The sequence below is a fragment of the Cryptomeria japonica genome, chromosome 1 (assembly GCF_030272615.1).
Source record: "Cryptomeria japonica chromosome 1, Sugi_1.0, whole genome shotgun sequence".
In the NCBI taxonomy this organism is placed as follows: domain Eukaryota; kingdom Viridiplantae; phylum Streptophyta; class Pinopsida; order Cupressales; family Cupressaceae; genus Cryptomeria; species Cryptomeria japonica.
In genome coordinates, this window is record NC_081405.1 from 637997649 (window position 1) to 638015617 (window position 17969).

Here is a 17969-nt window from a genome sequence, read left to right on the forward strand (position 1 = left end):
CAGGGGTGGAAGAGAAGAAGAGAATGAACTTAATTGCATGGGAGAAGGTCTGTAAGCCTAAGAATAAAGGAGGTCTTGGCCTTAGAAGAATAAGAGACATAAATGATCACCTCATGGCCAAGCAGATTTGGAGAGGATATAGAAATCAAGGAGAATGGAAAAAAAATGGGACAACAAATATAAAAGCCAATGTCCGAATCTTCAAAGTTTCTTCAAAGCGGAGATCATCCCAATTGGTTCCAATATTTGGAAAAATGTCTCTAGGACTAGAGACTTAATTATCAAAGGTACAAAGTGGAAGTTGGGGAAAGGGAATCTTATTCAGTTTTGGGAGGACCCTTGGCTTCTGGACTCCCCTTTGAATGGAAACCCTGAGTGGAACAGATATCAGAACCAATGCAAGGAAAGATTTGGAACCAAGGTTGAGGATTACTGGAAAGATGGATACTGGAAAGACCTATCTCAAGTGGATCAGTCTTTAGGTAGTTTGAACAAAGTTATGAACTCTATGGTGAGGATTGAAGAAGAAGACCAAATAATTTGGAAACTCACAACTAGTGGTACTTTTTCAGTGACTTCTCTATATCATCAACAGTTCAAGAACATGGAAAGTCCTTGTTGGGCCAAAGCTTGGGTGAAAGGCCTCATCCCCAAAATCAATATTTTCTTTTGGATAGCCCTTCAAGACAAAATTCTCACTATTGAGAATATCAGAAAAAGAGGTATCAACATGCCTAGTTTCTGTATTCTCTGCAAGCAAAATGAGGAGACTATAAATCATATGCTCTTCCATTGTTCCTTCTCTGCTGATGTTTGGGGAAGCTGTCTGGATCAATTCAGTATTAGTTGGAGCTTCCCTAATTCGATTCAGGAAATTTTCAAGTCTTGGCATCATCCTTCAAAAAACAAAACCACAACCTTATTATGGAAAATTGCTTTACCCCACATGTGTTGGGGTCTTTGGAAAGAGAGAAATGATAGAATTTTTAGGGAAAAGACTACTAAGGCTAAAATTGTGTTTGAAAAAATAAAAAGAAGCAAAGTGGAAAATCTGAATATCATAGGTGGTTTGGATAATCCTCACACTAAGGAGGATCATTATATCTATAAAAAGTGGAGACTAAAGGCTCAAGAGAGTGTTCAGAGCAACCCTAGAGAGGGAGTGAGATGGATTAGCCCACCTTGAGGATGGATGAAAATCAATTTTGACGGGGCCTCTAAGGGTAACTCGGGGGTTGCTGGATGTGGAGTGGTCCTAAGGGATGAATGGGGAATATGTAAAATCATTAAATGTATTCCCATAGGAAATCAAACCAATCATGTAGCCGAAGCCATGACGACCTATCATGGGATGATCCTTTCCAAGGAAGCCAAATGCACTAAAGTTTGGTGTGAAGGAGACTCCTTAAACATTATCAACTGTTTAATATGAAATTCCCGCCGTCTTGGTCTATTAGTAATGCTATTAAATCTACTAGGAAAATTAGCGAAGAGTTTGACATGTGTGTTTTTACACATGTTACAGGGAGGCCAACTCTTGTGCCGATTGGGCTGCCAACCTGGCCTGCCAATCGGGAGACATAATTACTAATTATGGTGAAACGAAGATTGCAAGCGAAATGAAATCCTTGCTCAATCAAGACCGAAGCTATACAAGGCAACGTGGTACTTTTAATCATTATTTCTAATGACCTTTCCGCCTTTTTCGATGCAGGGGCTCATTTGAAGATAATGAACTTTTAAATAGGTGTCTTATCATAATTACTTGGCATGGATTCTAGGCGCTCTTACAGAATAACCACAGAAACCAGAGGGGAAGTGATCAAATCGAGAGAAGGCATTGCAAGGAAGGTGTTGGAAAAATGGGAGGTAACAAGAAGAGATTTGAACCTACTTCTTGCTTGGACTGGAGAAAGAATGAAGAAGTCTGGGATATCCTCCAGCAGGGAGGAATGAATGTTTTCATGGAACGACTAAGTGGGAAAGACCCCACAATTACTTCTTACTTCATCAAGAACTGGAAAAATGGAAAAATTCTGTTTGGTTCACAGATGATGAATGTCGACGAAGAGGTTATTGCCGAGGCCACGGGGATGTCTACTGAGGGTATGAAATTTTACAGGGACAAAGGAATATCTGACAAAGCTGCAGACAAGTTTCCAGTTACGGATGGAGAGAGGCGAAAGATGATCAAAATTGACAATTCCTACCACTCCCCGAAGAGAATTTGCAGGCCTTGGAGGTTTGTTCTTTTCGCTTCTATTGAATACATTACCTTAGACGGTAGGTTTACCAGGGCCTACGGGCATCACTTCATTCTTCTTAATCATTTTCATCATGGAGAAAGGGTTAGCCTTCCCTATTATCTTGCATGTTCTATGGATCATACTATAAAGGAAATCCAGAAGGATCCTAAAGGTGATCATGCCCTCCACCAGGGGCTTATGGTCCTGGTTTATAAAATGCTAAAGGGGAAGTGCATTGAAAAGCCTATCAAAGGCAAAAATGCTAGAGATGAAACTACAGAAAGTAAGGATAGTGGTTTTAATTTTGACTCGGATACCGAGGGAGAGTCGGAGAAAACTAGCAACAAAGGGAGGATTAGGGCCAAGAAGAGGAGGATTATTGTGGACTCTGATATGTCGGACTTTGCAACTGAATCCCTTGAGGAAAAATCTACTAAAAAAAGGAAAGGGAAAACCACTGGAACGAAGGCTCAGAAAAAGAACATTAAAAAGGGGAGCAATTCCGACTTCAATCATGTTCAGATTGAATCGGAAGAGGAGGCTGAAGAAAACAAGGTGGTTGATAGTCAGGATAAAGAAGGGGAGGGTAACCCGGTGATGGATAATTTGGAGACCGTGAATACCACAAATCTGCATAAGGAGGAAAAAGGGGATAAAAGTGACAATGGTGACAAAGACATTGTCAAGGCCTTCTATGAGACCATCGCTACTATGGTGAAGGAAGTTAACAGTTTGAAAACTGATACACAGGCCATTGCAAGAATTACAGTTGGTGACAAGCCCTTGGCGGAACATGTTAAAGAACTGGTGGCCGTTCTGCATAATGCACAAGCTATTGAATGTATGGTTGGAAAAATTATGGCAACGGAGAAAAAGGTCAACGAGATGGGAGATCCTAAGGAAATGGAAAACAAAATGAAAGATTTCAGCACCAGAATTGACAAGCTGGAGCTCAATGTAAAGAAGATTGCCGACCAAAATCTCCGAATCCTCAAATCCTCGGTGGACAACATGAACATCCTTATTAATAGGTTCGAGAATGATGCAAAAAATAATGGTGATAAAGAGCAGTCGAATAGGAAAGGGCATGAAAGGGGTACTAGAGCTAACACAAAGAAAAAAGGCGACATCGAAGGTCGTGAGCTAGAGGATCTGAAGACCTCAGTGAACAACACGAAACAAATGGTTGTTCACGCTGAGGAAATTATGAATAGTATTTAGTTTTTGTTGCTGTCCCTGTTTAGGTCTCTTTGCTGTCTTTATGCTTTCCTTTTGCTGTCTGTACCGAGATACTTTATTATGTAATGTTGTGTTAAGTTGATCCCTTTCGGTGGGTTCATTTTGTTTTTTGAAGTGACCAGACACTTTTTTTAGCAGTTCTTTCTCCTGGTTTGTACAAGGTTCGGGTACCTTTCAAATACCTGCTTTTACTTAATCAAGACATGATGCCCGCATTTATTATAAGATGCCTTGTTTGGAAGGTTCTTGTGCTATATGTGGTGGTTTGCAACATTTACCAAGATGTGTACATTTGAAGAGAACACATGAAATTGATACGAAACTAGTTTCTTTTGGAAAATACAAGACAAGCACATATGGAGTTAAAAATGGAAAAGATTTGAAGAGATGTGAGTTAGTGAAATGATATATGTGTAGCTGAATTTATGAAAATGTTTCAAGCGAAATTAGTTTATGAGTACATAATGCATACACATAGAGCTCCATGGTTAGACGAGCAATTCAAGTTATGTAAGGACACATTTCTTCTTGGCACCATTGTCTCTTTCGTTGGTTTTGCTGAAAGTTATAAACTACAACCTTAAAATGAAGTGCAATTTATGTATTATCATTCTACACAAGTTTCTATTTTTGTACACATAACATTCATGCATGAAGATGATAGCACAGAGGATGATAGAAAGGTTGTAAGAGAGTATCACTTCTACATAAGTGTTGATCATACTCATTCATCAAAGTTTGTACAAGGATGCTTTTAAAGTTTTCTATGATAATTTAAAGGAAAGATTTACATACAATACAACCAACACTTAATATGGTCAGATAATTGCACTACACAATTCAAGAATGCAAGGATGTTTTATTGGTTGACAAGGATGCATATGACAAGCAGTGTACAACATTTTTGGAATATCACTGAGGATGGACATGGTAAGGGAGAGCACGATGGTGCAGAAGCATGTGTAAAAAGAGCCCTAGCTGGAGAAGAATTGAAGTACGAAGGTGGTGCTAAGTTGATAGAGGCAGAAACAATTGTGCGATGGTGTAACTCTACGATGGGTCCAGGTAATCTAACATTGAAAACTATCTAGTACAGTTGCAAGATCGAATGACATGCACTCATTTATGAGTTCAAATGCAAGCTCACTAGTAATTTAGACGAGACAGATGGTATGTTTTTTTCTCTTCATACATGTATAAATTTTGTGGGAAGAATGTGAATCACAAGAGTGGGTTGACAAATGGTCTTGTAGACCGTTGGTTCCCATTGATACATATCAAATTCCCAAAGCACTACAATTGAGCTAGATGGAGACATCAATGGATTTTGACCATGTATCCGACCTAGTGGATTCAAGTGATTTTTTGAATTAATTTTTTTGCAAGTATTCTTTTTGGTTCATTTTGTTGTACATCACACTTTATTTTTGGTATTAATTATCACTTTATAAAATGCAGGTCATGTGTATGCAATTGTTGCAGAAGAGAATAATGAAGAAGGAACAAATTACTTTTTGTGTCACTGTGCTGAGCCTAAAAGAAAATTGACAACCACAATCATTGATGGAAAGGGTATTGAGTACCCAATAGGGTCTGTTGTCGTGACAGGGACATGACTTAGAAGATACCCTATCAAGAATTCTAATGTTTGGTTGTTTGAGGACTTTGAAACACACAAACATATTCTTCAATTTTCTAATCTTGTTGTTGCAATAAATATTCATTTGATGAAGTATCGTGGTAGACCTCATAACAAGATTTTATGAAAAGTTCGTGAATCTGACCACGAGACAATACTTGACACAATACGGGTTAGAGCCAATCCTGAAGGGTCACTTGATTGATTCTACAATTGAGTAGAATGATTTTGATAATTTTGTATATATCGTCGGCAAATTTTTCTATATTCGTTTTTTGTATATATAAATGCCCATGAGTTGATTTGTACATGTTTAGGGGCATAATTTTGTATATTTAAATGACTATGAGCTGATTTGTACATATTTAGATGCCAAATTTTGTATATTAAAATGGCGATGAGCTGAATCGCACATATTTAAATGCCAAATTTTGTATAAAAGCCCATGAGATGATTTGTAACAGATTTTTTTGTATATTTAAATAGCCAAGAGTTGATTTGTCCATATTTAGAGGCAAATTTTTGAATAATATGTGACAATGTTTTGTGACTATGTTTTGAGTTTATGTGATTTGATAAGGTCAATTATTTGAGTCATTATTGGGTCATGGGAGTCATAGATTGAGTCTGGATACAATTTGAGCAAAAAATGTCATTTTTGTCAAAAAAAGTTGTCAAACAACTTCTACATCGCGCCAGTGGGGTATGGCTCTCGACGTTCCGACGCTTTGGGAGGCACAACAAGAGCATGTCTAGCATAAATCTGCCCACCCGGATGCGCCCATGATGTTGGTTTGTGCCCACGATGAATGAGATCAAATCTAGCCTATCTCTCAACTTTGCATTGCATGCCACTAACGATTTTTGTAGCAGGTTAAAAATGCTACCATTTGAAAATGGCTCCGAGTTGTCAGAAACCGAGATAGGTCATTGTAGAGGAGCCTCACGTGACACTACAGGTTCAAACGGGTCGATCATATGTATCTTGGATTGAGAGAAACAATCCGTCAAAGTTTGACAATTTTTTGGACTCAGGGCACTTGAGAGTTCGTGCTGGTAGGGTATAGCTTTTGACGTTCTGACACTTTGGGAGGCACGACAGGAGCATGCCTAGCATAAGCCTACCTATCCGGACGTGCTCGTGATGTTGGTTTGTGCACATGTCGAACATAATCAATTCTAGCCTATCTTGCAACTTTGACAACTTTGACAACAACTGAGCAACTTTGACAACAAGTGAACAACTTTGACAAAAACTGAGAAAATTTTACATCTTTTATCCAAATGAGCCCAAACTTTGACAACTTTGACAACAACTGAGCAACTTTGACAACAATTGAACAACTTTTACATTTTTTATCCAAATGACTCCAAATTTTCACAAATGGCTTCAAATGATTATTAATGGTCCCAAATTACCTTATTTATATAAAACAATGGTAAAACACGATGAGAAGCAAAATTTGACCATTGCGAGCATGAGGGTGCTCTTGCACCACACACATTGATAAATATAAATGAAAGGAATCAAAAGCATCCACTGATCATTACCATGGATCAAATTTGACCATTACCATTGAATTCCATTTTCATTGAAACAAAGGGTTTTGTAGGGTTAATTCAACATTTTAGAAAGTTTATCAAATCATATTCCATGATTGCATTGTTTTATATCATAGATTTTTGTTGTTTATATTCATATTGTTGATTACATAAGCAAATATTCATTTAACTTTATAAAAGGGCAACCACCAAATACAACGAATACACAATAATGAACTCAATACAAAGAGTTTTGTAGGGTTAATTCAATATTTTAGAAAGTTTATCAAATCATATTTCACGATTGCAATGTTTTATATCATAGATTTTTGTTGTTTATATTCATATTGTTGATTACATAGGAAAACAACCATTTAACTTTATAAAAGGGTAACCACCAAATACAATGAATACACAATAATGAACTCAATACACATTTATTGGACCAAATATCAACATTTATATATATAAAAAAAGGCATGTATGTCAAGTCAATACAAGTATTACAAAAATGTGGCATATGCCATGTCCAAATCAATATACAATAAAAATGTAGAATATATCTACATGTATTGGTCATTCAATGACCACAACTAACACTATATGATCATATACATGTGGTGGATTATCAAAATCGAGCTTCTTCGATGCAGTACGCGGCTCTGTAGATGGCTGCAAAACCACAATTCAAAAGCCAAGTTAGAATATTTTTGTAGAAAATAGTTCACAATTATCAACATAACTATGCATTTAACTATAATTTCTTTGCAATTGAAATGTAAATTACCTCATCGATTGGTCTCGAATCTAATATCTTCGCTCTCTTCTCCTTGTTAGTCTTAGGAGTTTTCTCATACACAAATTTCAAAGGCTCCAAGCTATGGCTGAACCGCGAAGGGGGCTATTGTAGATTAAATGTACAATTAATACAATGTACTAACATATATAGATCAAAACCATAAAATCTATAATATAGAGAACAAAAGTGTACCTTAGCCTGAGATGCTTCTCCAATAGACCGACGAGGGCTCACCATTGATGGAGCAGCTGTCGCTATTAACTGTACGAAAAATGATCAAAGATTAAATACAATTAATATAATGATAAGTATTGTAGGTTAAAAAAAATTAATGTAATATATCAAACAAAGTGTACCGGAACTTGAGATGCTTCCCAGTACATGGAGGAGGGCTCGCCATTAATGAAGCAGCTATGGATATTTCTTGTATGAAAAAAATGATAAGATTATAATTTATCACAAGTTCACATGTACACGTGCATCTAATCATCAAATCAAGAAAATAAAGTAGAGATACATAGCTCCGCCCTCTTTGATCCTCGGGCGTATCAGGTGCATTCAACATATCTACATAGCTCAATGACCGTTGTACATATAAAACATACAAAAAACACTAATCAATCTACAAATCCCAACTAAGACAATTTCAACCTTTTCAAACAATTGTACAACTAAAAATGTGTTCAATTACCTTCTTCCCACATTTTGGCGTCCTCGAGGAATTTTTTTGTTGAGGAAGAGGCCTGGAGATGGAGGGGGTACCCTAAAAAAAACAAAATTAATATGAGATATTAGTACATATAATATTAAACATAATTTAACAAATCTAAAATGAAATGATTTGCATATTCCATCAAAAGAATACATAAAATAAGGTGTACAAAATATGATACCGTATAGCCTTGTAGGCCAAAATCGATTGCTGAGAGCGTGACATCATCAATTTGGGACATTTGGTCCTCTGACGTCTACAAACAAAAAATTGTTAAGCATTAAAGAGAGTCAGTATATCTTGTAAGTTTTTTGAATTCAAAATGTGCTATTCTATTTTAACATGTTACAAAATTTATACCTCAGGCGTCGAAGTTGCCGCTGCAGTAATTGTGGGAGGAATATCAAATATCGTTGCTGCATCCTGAAATGTATATTATTTGTATCAATTTAAATTGATCTATAAATGAAAAATCATTTACAATTACAAATTTTAAGTAACTGATAAATAAAATGCTATGAATTCAAAATCAGCACACTTGTGTCTGCGACTGACTGCCAAATAACATGTCCATCAACTCATCCGTCAGTGCCACATCCTCAGCCATGCAGGTCTGACATCTACTCCCACAAATCATGCACGAATGGGATGTGGATCCATCTGCAGTGGCCTCGTCATCCGTCCCTGTGCATATCCCCGAGCAAGTAGCACACAGATGCTGAATGGGTTCACTAGCGCCACCTGCAACAACTAATGACTCATCATCTGGTACAAGAGGGTGTGCTAACTGTGTCCCATGCTGGATGATCACATTAGTCAATGTTGTGGCCGCCTGAAGAGTCTGTAGCTCTATCGACTCTTTCAGGTCTACTGGGACAGTCAAATGCACCTTGGGTTTGGGTGCTAGGGGGTGACGACTCTCCTGGGCTACTCGGCTACGGGCTCCAGGTCTATCTTGGGTAGAGTCACCACCTCTACCATGAAACTCTCTCATGTCAAAATAATTAGGTAGCACATTGAGGACAAATTCATAGTATACTTTCCTCAAAAAATACAATGACACCTCAAAATTATTACATTTTGGTTCGTCAAAGACCATCCACCACCTCTGCCAAAAAAGATTCTTCATCTACACATTGGTACACCAATGTATGGGAAACCTCTTTGCATTAAGAGGTAATGACTGACCAGTTTTAGGATTAACAAAAAGGACATACATTTGTTGTTTACTAATGTTTTTGTTTTTCAATCCCTCATATGATAACCCACTAGCATAAAATTGACAACACCTATCCCTATAGTTTCCCCATTTTGTAATTTGAATGGAAACTGTAGTGGCACCACTAGCTAAAGTTTCTAGGCTAGTGGCGAGAGATTTATGATGCTCAAGCTCAAATGTTTTCAATTTATTAACCAGTCTATTTATTTAAGTTGTGTTTTGCCCTAACTGATTAAGCAATTGCTCCTGTGTATTAGGTGTACGATCAAAAGGAGGCGCTGGAGGTGCATTATGTGGGTTTTGTTCGGGGTTTTCAGGAGGTGCATCTTGTTGTGGATTTTCAGAATTTGGTTTGTGTAACAAAAATAAAAAAACCTAATCAAAATAAACGAATTTAAATTCAAAACGTGAAAAAATTTGAACAAATGCAAAAGAAAAACAAAAATCAAGCAAAACCAACCTTGATCCATGGCATTTGGGTGAGAAAAGAGTGAGCCCGTGTGCGGTTTAGCAAGAAAAAACCCCAATTTCCAACTCACAGCTGCGTGAAAAGTAAAACACAATTTGTCCAAAAAAAAAAAATTGATAGGTACCACGTACGCACTGTTTTAGGACTTAAAACCGCAAACTGCGAAAGAAAAACAAAAATCAAGCAAATCCAACCTTGATCCATGGTGTTTGGATGAGAAAAGAGCGAGCTCGTGCGCAGTTTAGCAAGAAAAAACCCCAATTTCCAACTCACAGCCGCGTGAAAAGTAAAACACAGTCTGCCCAAAAAAACAAATTATTGACATGTACCGCGTATGCACTATTTTAGGACTTAAAACCGTGTACATGGTACTGTAGACGTATAAAAGTGACCATATTCCTAAATGAATATTTTATGTTCATTTCTCTATTTGATTAAATCCAATTTAATTAAATTATCCACATTCCTCTATTTTATTAAATAAATTACTCAATTTATTTAAATAAAATTCACTATACCCATTTAATGAATAAATCATTTTATTCAATTAAATCCCCCCATCCACTTTTAATTAAATTCAAATTTAATTAAATAGTTATCCCAAATTGAATAAATCTAATTTATTTAATTTCCCCAAATTGCAACCAAATTGAATTTCTTTATTTCAATTAAATCCTATTATCCCTCCATCCACTTGCAAAATCCCAAACCCTTTCCTAATCCCTTCTAGAATCTTCTAAACGCTTCTAATTAACCTAACCCTCCTCTAAATTTTGTCACATCCCTAAGCAAAGGGAAGTCACTTCTCAAATGGCTTAAAGTCTTTGATAACCATTAAAGGTTTTCAACCTTCAACCACCAAAACCCTTAAAGTCTTTGAAAACCATTGAAGGCTTCCAACCTTCAACCACTTAATCCCTAAAGTCTCCAATAACCATTAATGGTTAATTCAAACCCTCCCACATGGTTAAAACATTTGTTTTGACTCAACCTCTATCCAACCCAAGGGTCTCATCAGGCCATTAATTCTTTGACCATGATTATCTCTTAATCATTTGCACAAAGGTTTATCCTTGGATTAACTCTTAATCCAGTGGGTAAGCCTAACTTAGACTTGACCTTTAGCCTTTAGATAACCATGAGGTCTTCTCAGGCCTTTAATGCCTCCAACCTCTTCTTTCAACCCAATCCTATGTTGACACTTGTCATCATTTCATTGGTGCAAATTGTGCACATGGATCCCCAACTTTCAAACTTGGCCCTTGATTAAACCTTTCAATCTTGACCATCCATTGCCCTGTTTAGGCTATAAATAGAGCTCTCATTCCTCCATTCTTAACAATCATCTTTCAAATTTGAAGCATTATACTTATGCCCAAATACTTTCAAGCTTTTTCATTTCATATATGTTCATCATTTAGCCTCTTTTAGATCAGGAATTAGACTAAATATGCATGCTAGAATACTTTCTTTATCATTATAGCTCAATCATAGACTAAATATATCATGTTAGGATAGTATTCATACTAACCTCGTCATCTTATCATCTAGTTTATTGCATTTTAGAATCATACATAGCTTAATCTCCATTTCATACTAAATCAATCAAAAGCATCTCTCGTTCTCATATTTGCCATCCCTAAACCATTTTGCTCAGTAATTTGAGAGCAAAAACGTTGGTTTGAGGGACATTGTGAGATAGAGAACCATGAGACCCTCCTTGGGAAGCTGAGTAACACTACGTTACTCCATAGCTTGCATCAAGAAGTCTTGTGTGTGTGTGTGGACTAGTTTTCTATAATATTTTCACATATTAAGTTTTATTCGCCCACTTTTCCCGCATACAGGTACTAAGTCCTAAAGTAGCGCGTACGCGGTTCTGAGTCCTAAAGAAGTGCGTACATGGTCATTTTTTTAAAGAACCCCGTACTTGCTTTTGTCCATTTAGGGTCGGGGACAACGAACCTTAGTGCCTTAGCGCGTACGAGGTGATTTGAATTTTTTGTACTGCGATCGCGGTGCCTGTTTTTACAAGTTTTTTAAGGTGTGTGTCAACTTTTCTGCACACCATCTTTGTGCACTTACCCTTGGTGTTCTTTTGAAGACAATAGCTGTGCAGGAAGTTAAGAGATATATACTCTCAATTACATAAATACTTGATTGTGTGAAGCCCAATATTGTTCTCTGTAAAGAACCTAAAAAATAGAAACCCTTAATTGACTAAACATAGAGGTTACACTTGAAATCAACACAATTGCAATAAAAAATGGACATTAATTATATGAACTTGTCAAACCATAAAGACAATTTTTAGAGGTATACTCTCAATTACATCAATTACATAAGCACTTAAAGGACTTGAAGGATAGAAACCCTCCCTTGGTTGACTAAACATAGAAGTTACAACTCTCATGGAATGGTCTTGAATAGAAAGATGGACATTATTGTTTGAACTTGTAGGACTATAAAAAGTGGTTTTTAGAAGTATGCAGTTTTTAAAAATAAGAAAGATGTACATGTGAAAAACCAAAATATCTACATTTTTTCTTTCTTCTAGTGCAGAGACTGGTAAAATTTTTAACACATCTACATTTTTTCTCATCTACATTTTTTCTTTCTTCTAGTGCAGAGGCTGGTAAAAAATTGAACACAACAAATGTGGCGTGCAATTATTCGCTCGTGAGTTTTTAAGCAAGGAATGCTACCACGACTAATCTATTCTCTCGAAGAATGATAAATCCACATTTTCTGTATCTGCTTATTCAAAACCTTTGGTGCAACTACGTGGAATCCACCCTATCCATCTCGAAGCAAACAAATTTACAGATGGGCTAATAAGATCATCGAGAAAATAGCCTAGGGATTTCGAGAAAAAACTAAGGCTCTTTCAACAAGCATAATTTGGGACAAAAATTCTCTATTCTAAATGAGAAAACACGGTAAGCTGTGTTTGCCAAATTCAAGGATTGAAACTGGTAACAGCTTAATGTAAACAAGTTTTATTCTTTTGGTTATCGTTATGAATGCTTGCGGGTCTCTACCAAAAGATTGCCACCATCCTAGGACATGAAGTTCAGCAATGCCAAAGAGGATTATACCAGAAAAACAGCTTTTAAAGTATGCTATTTAATAGACTAAAATTTTATCTGTAAGGCACGTACCAGTAAAAGTCATGAGCTTTTTCTAATGCTTCGTTCTCCACTCCAGCGACTGCAACAATAGCTGCTTTATGTTGGGATTTTGCCATTTCATACTAAAAAAATTGTCAGACAGAAAGCCTGAGTAGTAAAACTGTTCATTGCATATAATCAGTCAAACCCACTAACAACAATGGTGATAATGCAAGGGAACACATTACATCTCGAAGATTTTACAAAACAAAATTGCACAGCCGTTTTTTATACACAACTTACATATGTTTGAAACATAATAGGAAATCATACAGTCGTCTATGTAAGGACTCTTCAAGTGAATTTCCTATCAACATCAACCTCCATTGAATAGTCACATAGAAAAAAGTTGAAGTCTCGATATTTGAGGTTTTGTCCAAGCATTCAACAGTAACAACTAGCAAATATTGTGTATAAACCAAAAAACATTCGATGGTATAAATCTTTGTAACACCTTATCATTGCTTCCCTCTCTACTGCAAAAATTTCCAATTGTAGATGCTACAGGAGTAAACAAAAACTTCAATTATAATAAATCGTTGCAATTACTACAATCACGTTGTTAGTTTTAGCGATTTCCTGTTGTCACCTTAACACTTACACTAATCACCAGCAAGATATAAATGATCATAAAGGCAAACCAAGGGTTACCTAGTTGAAGTAAGAAAAATTAACCCAATCTCCCCAGTACTGTGATAGTACTATGTATTCCAACCCAACCGTGATATCCATTGATCATGAGATCATGTGAAGAGCAAATGAAGACTCAAACAGCAAAGTCAACAGTGATATGGTTATACTCTCCGCTTCGATATTGTGTTTTGGAAATGGTACGTAATTCAGAATAATAGATATAAAAATCCACTGCCATGTTTGGAAGTATAGTAAGTAGCAAACCAAAATGTACAAGGACAAGAAAAATCATTTATATACTGTCAATGTGAATGGCAAAAAGGATGATATTCATTTCAAGATTCCAAAATTTTCCACTAAACTCTCAGCAGACTTTAAAGAACAGGGAACAATGGGGTCTCAACTTTTATGTATTAGACAAAAATTGTGACAAAATTCGTCTCAAATCACCTCACTTAACAACATATTTGAACACGAATTCAAGTATCACAAATTGTACATTGAACGTCATGTCATCATGTTTTTCTATTTGAAAACCAGGATTCATGGATTGCAATTTTTATTAGTCCAAATACCAAATCTTCTAACCTACTGCGCTTCTCAGAAAATAAGGATCAAAACCAAAAATTTGAACATGTATAAGAATGAATGCAAAAGTGCCATTCTATTTCCGAAGTTACATACAAAGAATTTGCGTTTGGCAACCCTGACCAATACAATAGAATGAGCGACCCAGATTCACATTATTAAATACTAGAAACATAGAAATGCAGTACATTTAGAAGTCGACAGACTTATTTTGAGGCGTTCTGAATATAAAGCATTTTCTTGAAAAAAATGCATTTGGCAACCCCAACCCATATACAATGAAGGATCTAGATCCACAGGTTCTTATACTACAAACAACAACCCAGAAAAATGCAATAAAATTATCCCGAGGTTTCTGAATATAAAGGACATACATATTCTTCGTTGCTAAGTCATGACATTTCTTAAGAAAAATGAATAAACAGGAATGAATGAAGGTAAGGCAAGGCAAGGCCAATAAAGGAGCCCAGAATGACTGCTCTTTTGGGTTTTGCCTGTCTATGTATTTGCACCCAACTTAAAAAATTAGGCACCATGCTAAGACTTTCCAGAAGCCCCTCTTTTCCTCTAAATATTATTTACCATGTGACAACCTCCAAAATTCTCGTTCCACTCAGGGCATGCCACAACATGGCAAGACAGACCGTGGCTAAATCCATAGACTTAGAACTTACAAAACTCAGAATCTGAAGAAGCCTTAGTAAGAGATCATGGAAGGCAGCAGGAAGTGTTTTGGTAAAGAATTCTGAAAATTTACACAGCAAAAACTCAAAGAAAGATCTCGTAGCCTCTAATATTATTCTGCTGCTAACTTCCACTAACAATTTCCTATTGCTTGGTACTGAAAGTGAATAGGAAACCTTCTCAATCCAACCAGGATTTGAAACCCCAGAAATCAGATCATCAGTTTTTGTTTGTTCTAGAAAACTAACAGAATCTGATGAGATGCAAACCTTGTTTTCTCTAACTAGGGTTTCAATTTCAGCAATTTTTTTAACATTCCTATCCTCAGATGGCACAGATCCATTCATCAAAATACCAAGGAAAGTCATAATAAATGTCTCAGCGGCCCCATTGAAGATACCCATTAAAAAATCCCTCATTTGAACCTCATGCTTAGAGTTTATAAGAGCAGAAAAGATCTCATCATACACATTAATGTCCACAGTCTTGTCCAGATAAACTGCCACGGCAGTGCCCACAAAGCCCTCAACACATTCAGCAACGAAACCCCTGAATTTAGCATTATTTAACGTCGCATCAACGAACTCAGATGGCCTAAAATTTGATTCCAGGGTTTGTAGGGTTTGCATGTTTTCAAACAGTGATAAAACCAAATTCCTGGCGAAACTTCCGACAAGAACAGAAATAAAACCTGTTCCAGTCGCCGTTAAAAGCTTGTCAACTGCCTTCTCCGCAACATCGGTTTTAGGGTTAGCTGCATTGAAACCCTCGAAAATGCCTGCAGCCATAGCAGATGAAACCCCCGTTAGGGTTTGATTAAATTCACTGCACTGAGCGATCTTATTGAGCTGTTTTAAACTTCTGGGTACCTCACCAGATGACACGAAATTTTCCATCTCATCCGACAGAAAACTCACTGTTTCTATAGACACAGATGCCACTTCTGTGATCCGTGTGAAGGAGCTAAGAAAGGACAACAATCTGTAATTTCTTTTGTCAACTGATGGGGATTTGTGTAGCCTGTAGATTCCATAGCTGCCACCTGCGATTGCAGCGATACCCAGTAGCAAAATTTTGCGTTTATTGTTCAGACGGTGGACTATTCTCTGCAATTCCATGATATTTTCTGTGTAACATGCATCAGGAGCTACAAAGATGTTTTATGAGATATCTATATATATATGTACAGTATGGAATAATTTTTTTGAATGGATAAACATAATTTGTTGTCCTAAATGAGATTGGGAAAGAAACCAAAAAAAATGATCTTTATAGGGTCCATATCCACGTTGATTTGTTCGAATTAGTTAATTGTCCACATCTCCATGGCGGTTTAAATGCCTCTTCCATGTGAAGACCTGTAAGCTCTGCCATGCAATCCAAATGCGTCTTCTTCAAACCAGAAATAATAAAAAACAATGATGAAAAGATGGGTGTTAATCGTTCCAGCCATATCCTCATCTTCAAACAGCCTTATCAATAATTTTGTCTGTGTTGGTTCAATGGTAAAGTTAGTGTTGTAGAGGGTTCAAATATTATTTAATATAAAAATTTTAGTGGGATTGTAGTTCAATTGGTTAGAGTACCGTCTTGTCAAGACGGAAGTTGCGGGTTCGAGTCCTGTCAGTCCTGATTCAATAAAGTGAACAATTGTTTGAGCGATTATTTCTTTTTTTTCACATTTTGAATGTGGATTATACCACCGAATTATCAGCATAGATCTGCAATCCTCTTTTATCCATACTGCATATAGCTCTATGCTCTGCGGTCATCTCTGGTATTTTTGTTTGCTCGGAAATAAATAAAATATTTCAAATTTGCTAGTTCCCCGTTTTTCAAGAAACGAAAAGAACGTTTTTTCATTATTTAAAAAAAATAAAAAAGATTCCAATTAATTATCCTTAAAATAAGAATTCAATTCTATTTCTTTTACTATTCAAAGAATTCTACTCATTCCAGGGTCATGGTCTTATCTTAGGATAAGATAATTTTGGGCAAAATAAAAAAGAAATAATTACCCTTTTCAAGGTTTCAATCGACTTAGATTGATTGAACTTATCAATATATTATAAAAAAAGGACAGCCTTTTTTTCTAATATATTGATAATTTTGAAAATGAAAATGAAATACCTACCCAGAATTAGCGAGCCAAAGTTTTTTTTAACAAAAATTGAATGGATATATAATAGAGGATGGCTGCTAATTAAAAAGGAAGCAACCATATTATGGCCAATTTTTCAAAAACATCTTCAGAACAGAAATTCATTATGTATTTATTGAGTGAATAACTCGGACGATTCACATCAACAACATCACTAGGACTTTGTACCTCCTCCCCCTTTTTTAGCCCCAGTTACCCCCAGTGATTTGTTCTCTAAAATAAGGTAAAAGCTTCGACACCCTTCTCACCCGAACGAAAGAATTCATTTTTTTTTTCGTTTTATCTATTATTATATCCCCGTATTGCGAGGGGGATTTTTTCTAATGAAGGTAAGTTTTTAATTATTAGTTAGTCCTATTAAAATAACAAATCAATCGGTATAATCCATCAGAGCAATCTTTATGATACTTTTCTGATCCTCGAATGGGCAAAGGTTGGATTGTTATTAACATCTAAATATTTGATTGAGACAAAGACTTGATTCATTAATCAAATTTAATTTGCATGTCTGATGTTATTTGTTACTAACGATAAAATTGAATTGAGTCAAACCTTGGAACTATACTAATAAGACGGTGGGATCGATCCATTAGGGACCGTATTACTAAATCCGATATGAACAAGAGATAATAGTATGTTATACTAATTAATTTATATTGAAGAATTCATCAAATCCGCTCAATTCCGTTACTCAGATTGATCCTATTGATGGAATTACTCCATGGATTCAATCCTTTTTTTTTGACAAAAAAATGAGATACTCTATGAGATCAAATCTCGAGTTATTGTAAAACGAAGGGAAAATCAATCATGGAAGTAAATAATCTCGCATTTATTGCTATTGCATTGTTCATTGGATTTCCTACTG

General features: G+C 36.1%; 2 protein-coding genes across 3 annotated transcripts; both read right to left on the bottom strand.

Moving 5' to 3' along the window:
- Window positions 1-7108: 7108 nt before the first annotated feature.
- LOC131042511 (uncharacterized) lies at window positions 7109-10251 on the bottom strand. Of its 2 annotated transcripts, XM_057975828.2 has the most exons (8): window positions 8716-10251; window positions 8538-8600; window positions 8359-8433; window positions 8157-8228; window positions 7822-8032; window positions 7658-7726; window positions 7454-7567; window positions 7112-7338 (listed from the first exon to the last, which is right to left on the bottom strand). In XM_057975828.2, the coding sequence occupies exons 1-5, from the start codon at window positions 9304-9306 to the stop codon at window positions 8024-8026; spliced, it is 810 nt and encodes a 269-aa protein (XP_057831811.2). In that variant the 5' UTR covers window positions 9307-10251; the 3' UTR covers window positions 7112-7338; window positions 7454-7567; window positions 7658-7726; window positions 7822-8023. The 2 variants fall into 2 exon arrangements, with proteins under 2 accessions (XP_057831810.2, XP_057831811.2); XM_057975827.2 differs by having other exon boundaries at window positions 7109-7338; window positions 7822-8228.
- Window positions 10252-14309: 4058 nt separating this feature from the next.
- On the bottom strand, window positions 14310-16438 carry LOC131042510 (protein PHLOEM PROTEIN 2-LIKE A10). Its single transcript, XM_057975825.2, has one exon. It carries the CDS (start codon window positions 16056-16058, stop codon window positions 14835-14837), a length of 1224 nt encoding a protein of 407 aa, XP_057831808.2. The 5' UTR covers window positions 16059-16438; the 3' UTR covers window positions 14310-14834.
- Window positions 16439-17969: the final 1531 nt, after the last annotated feature.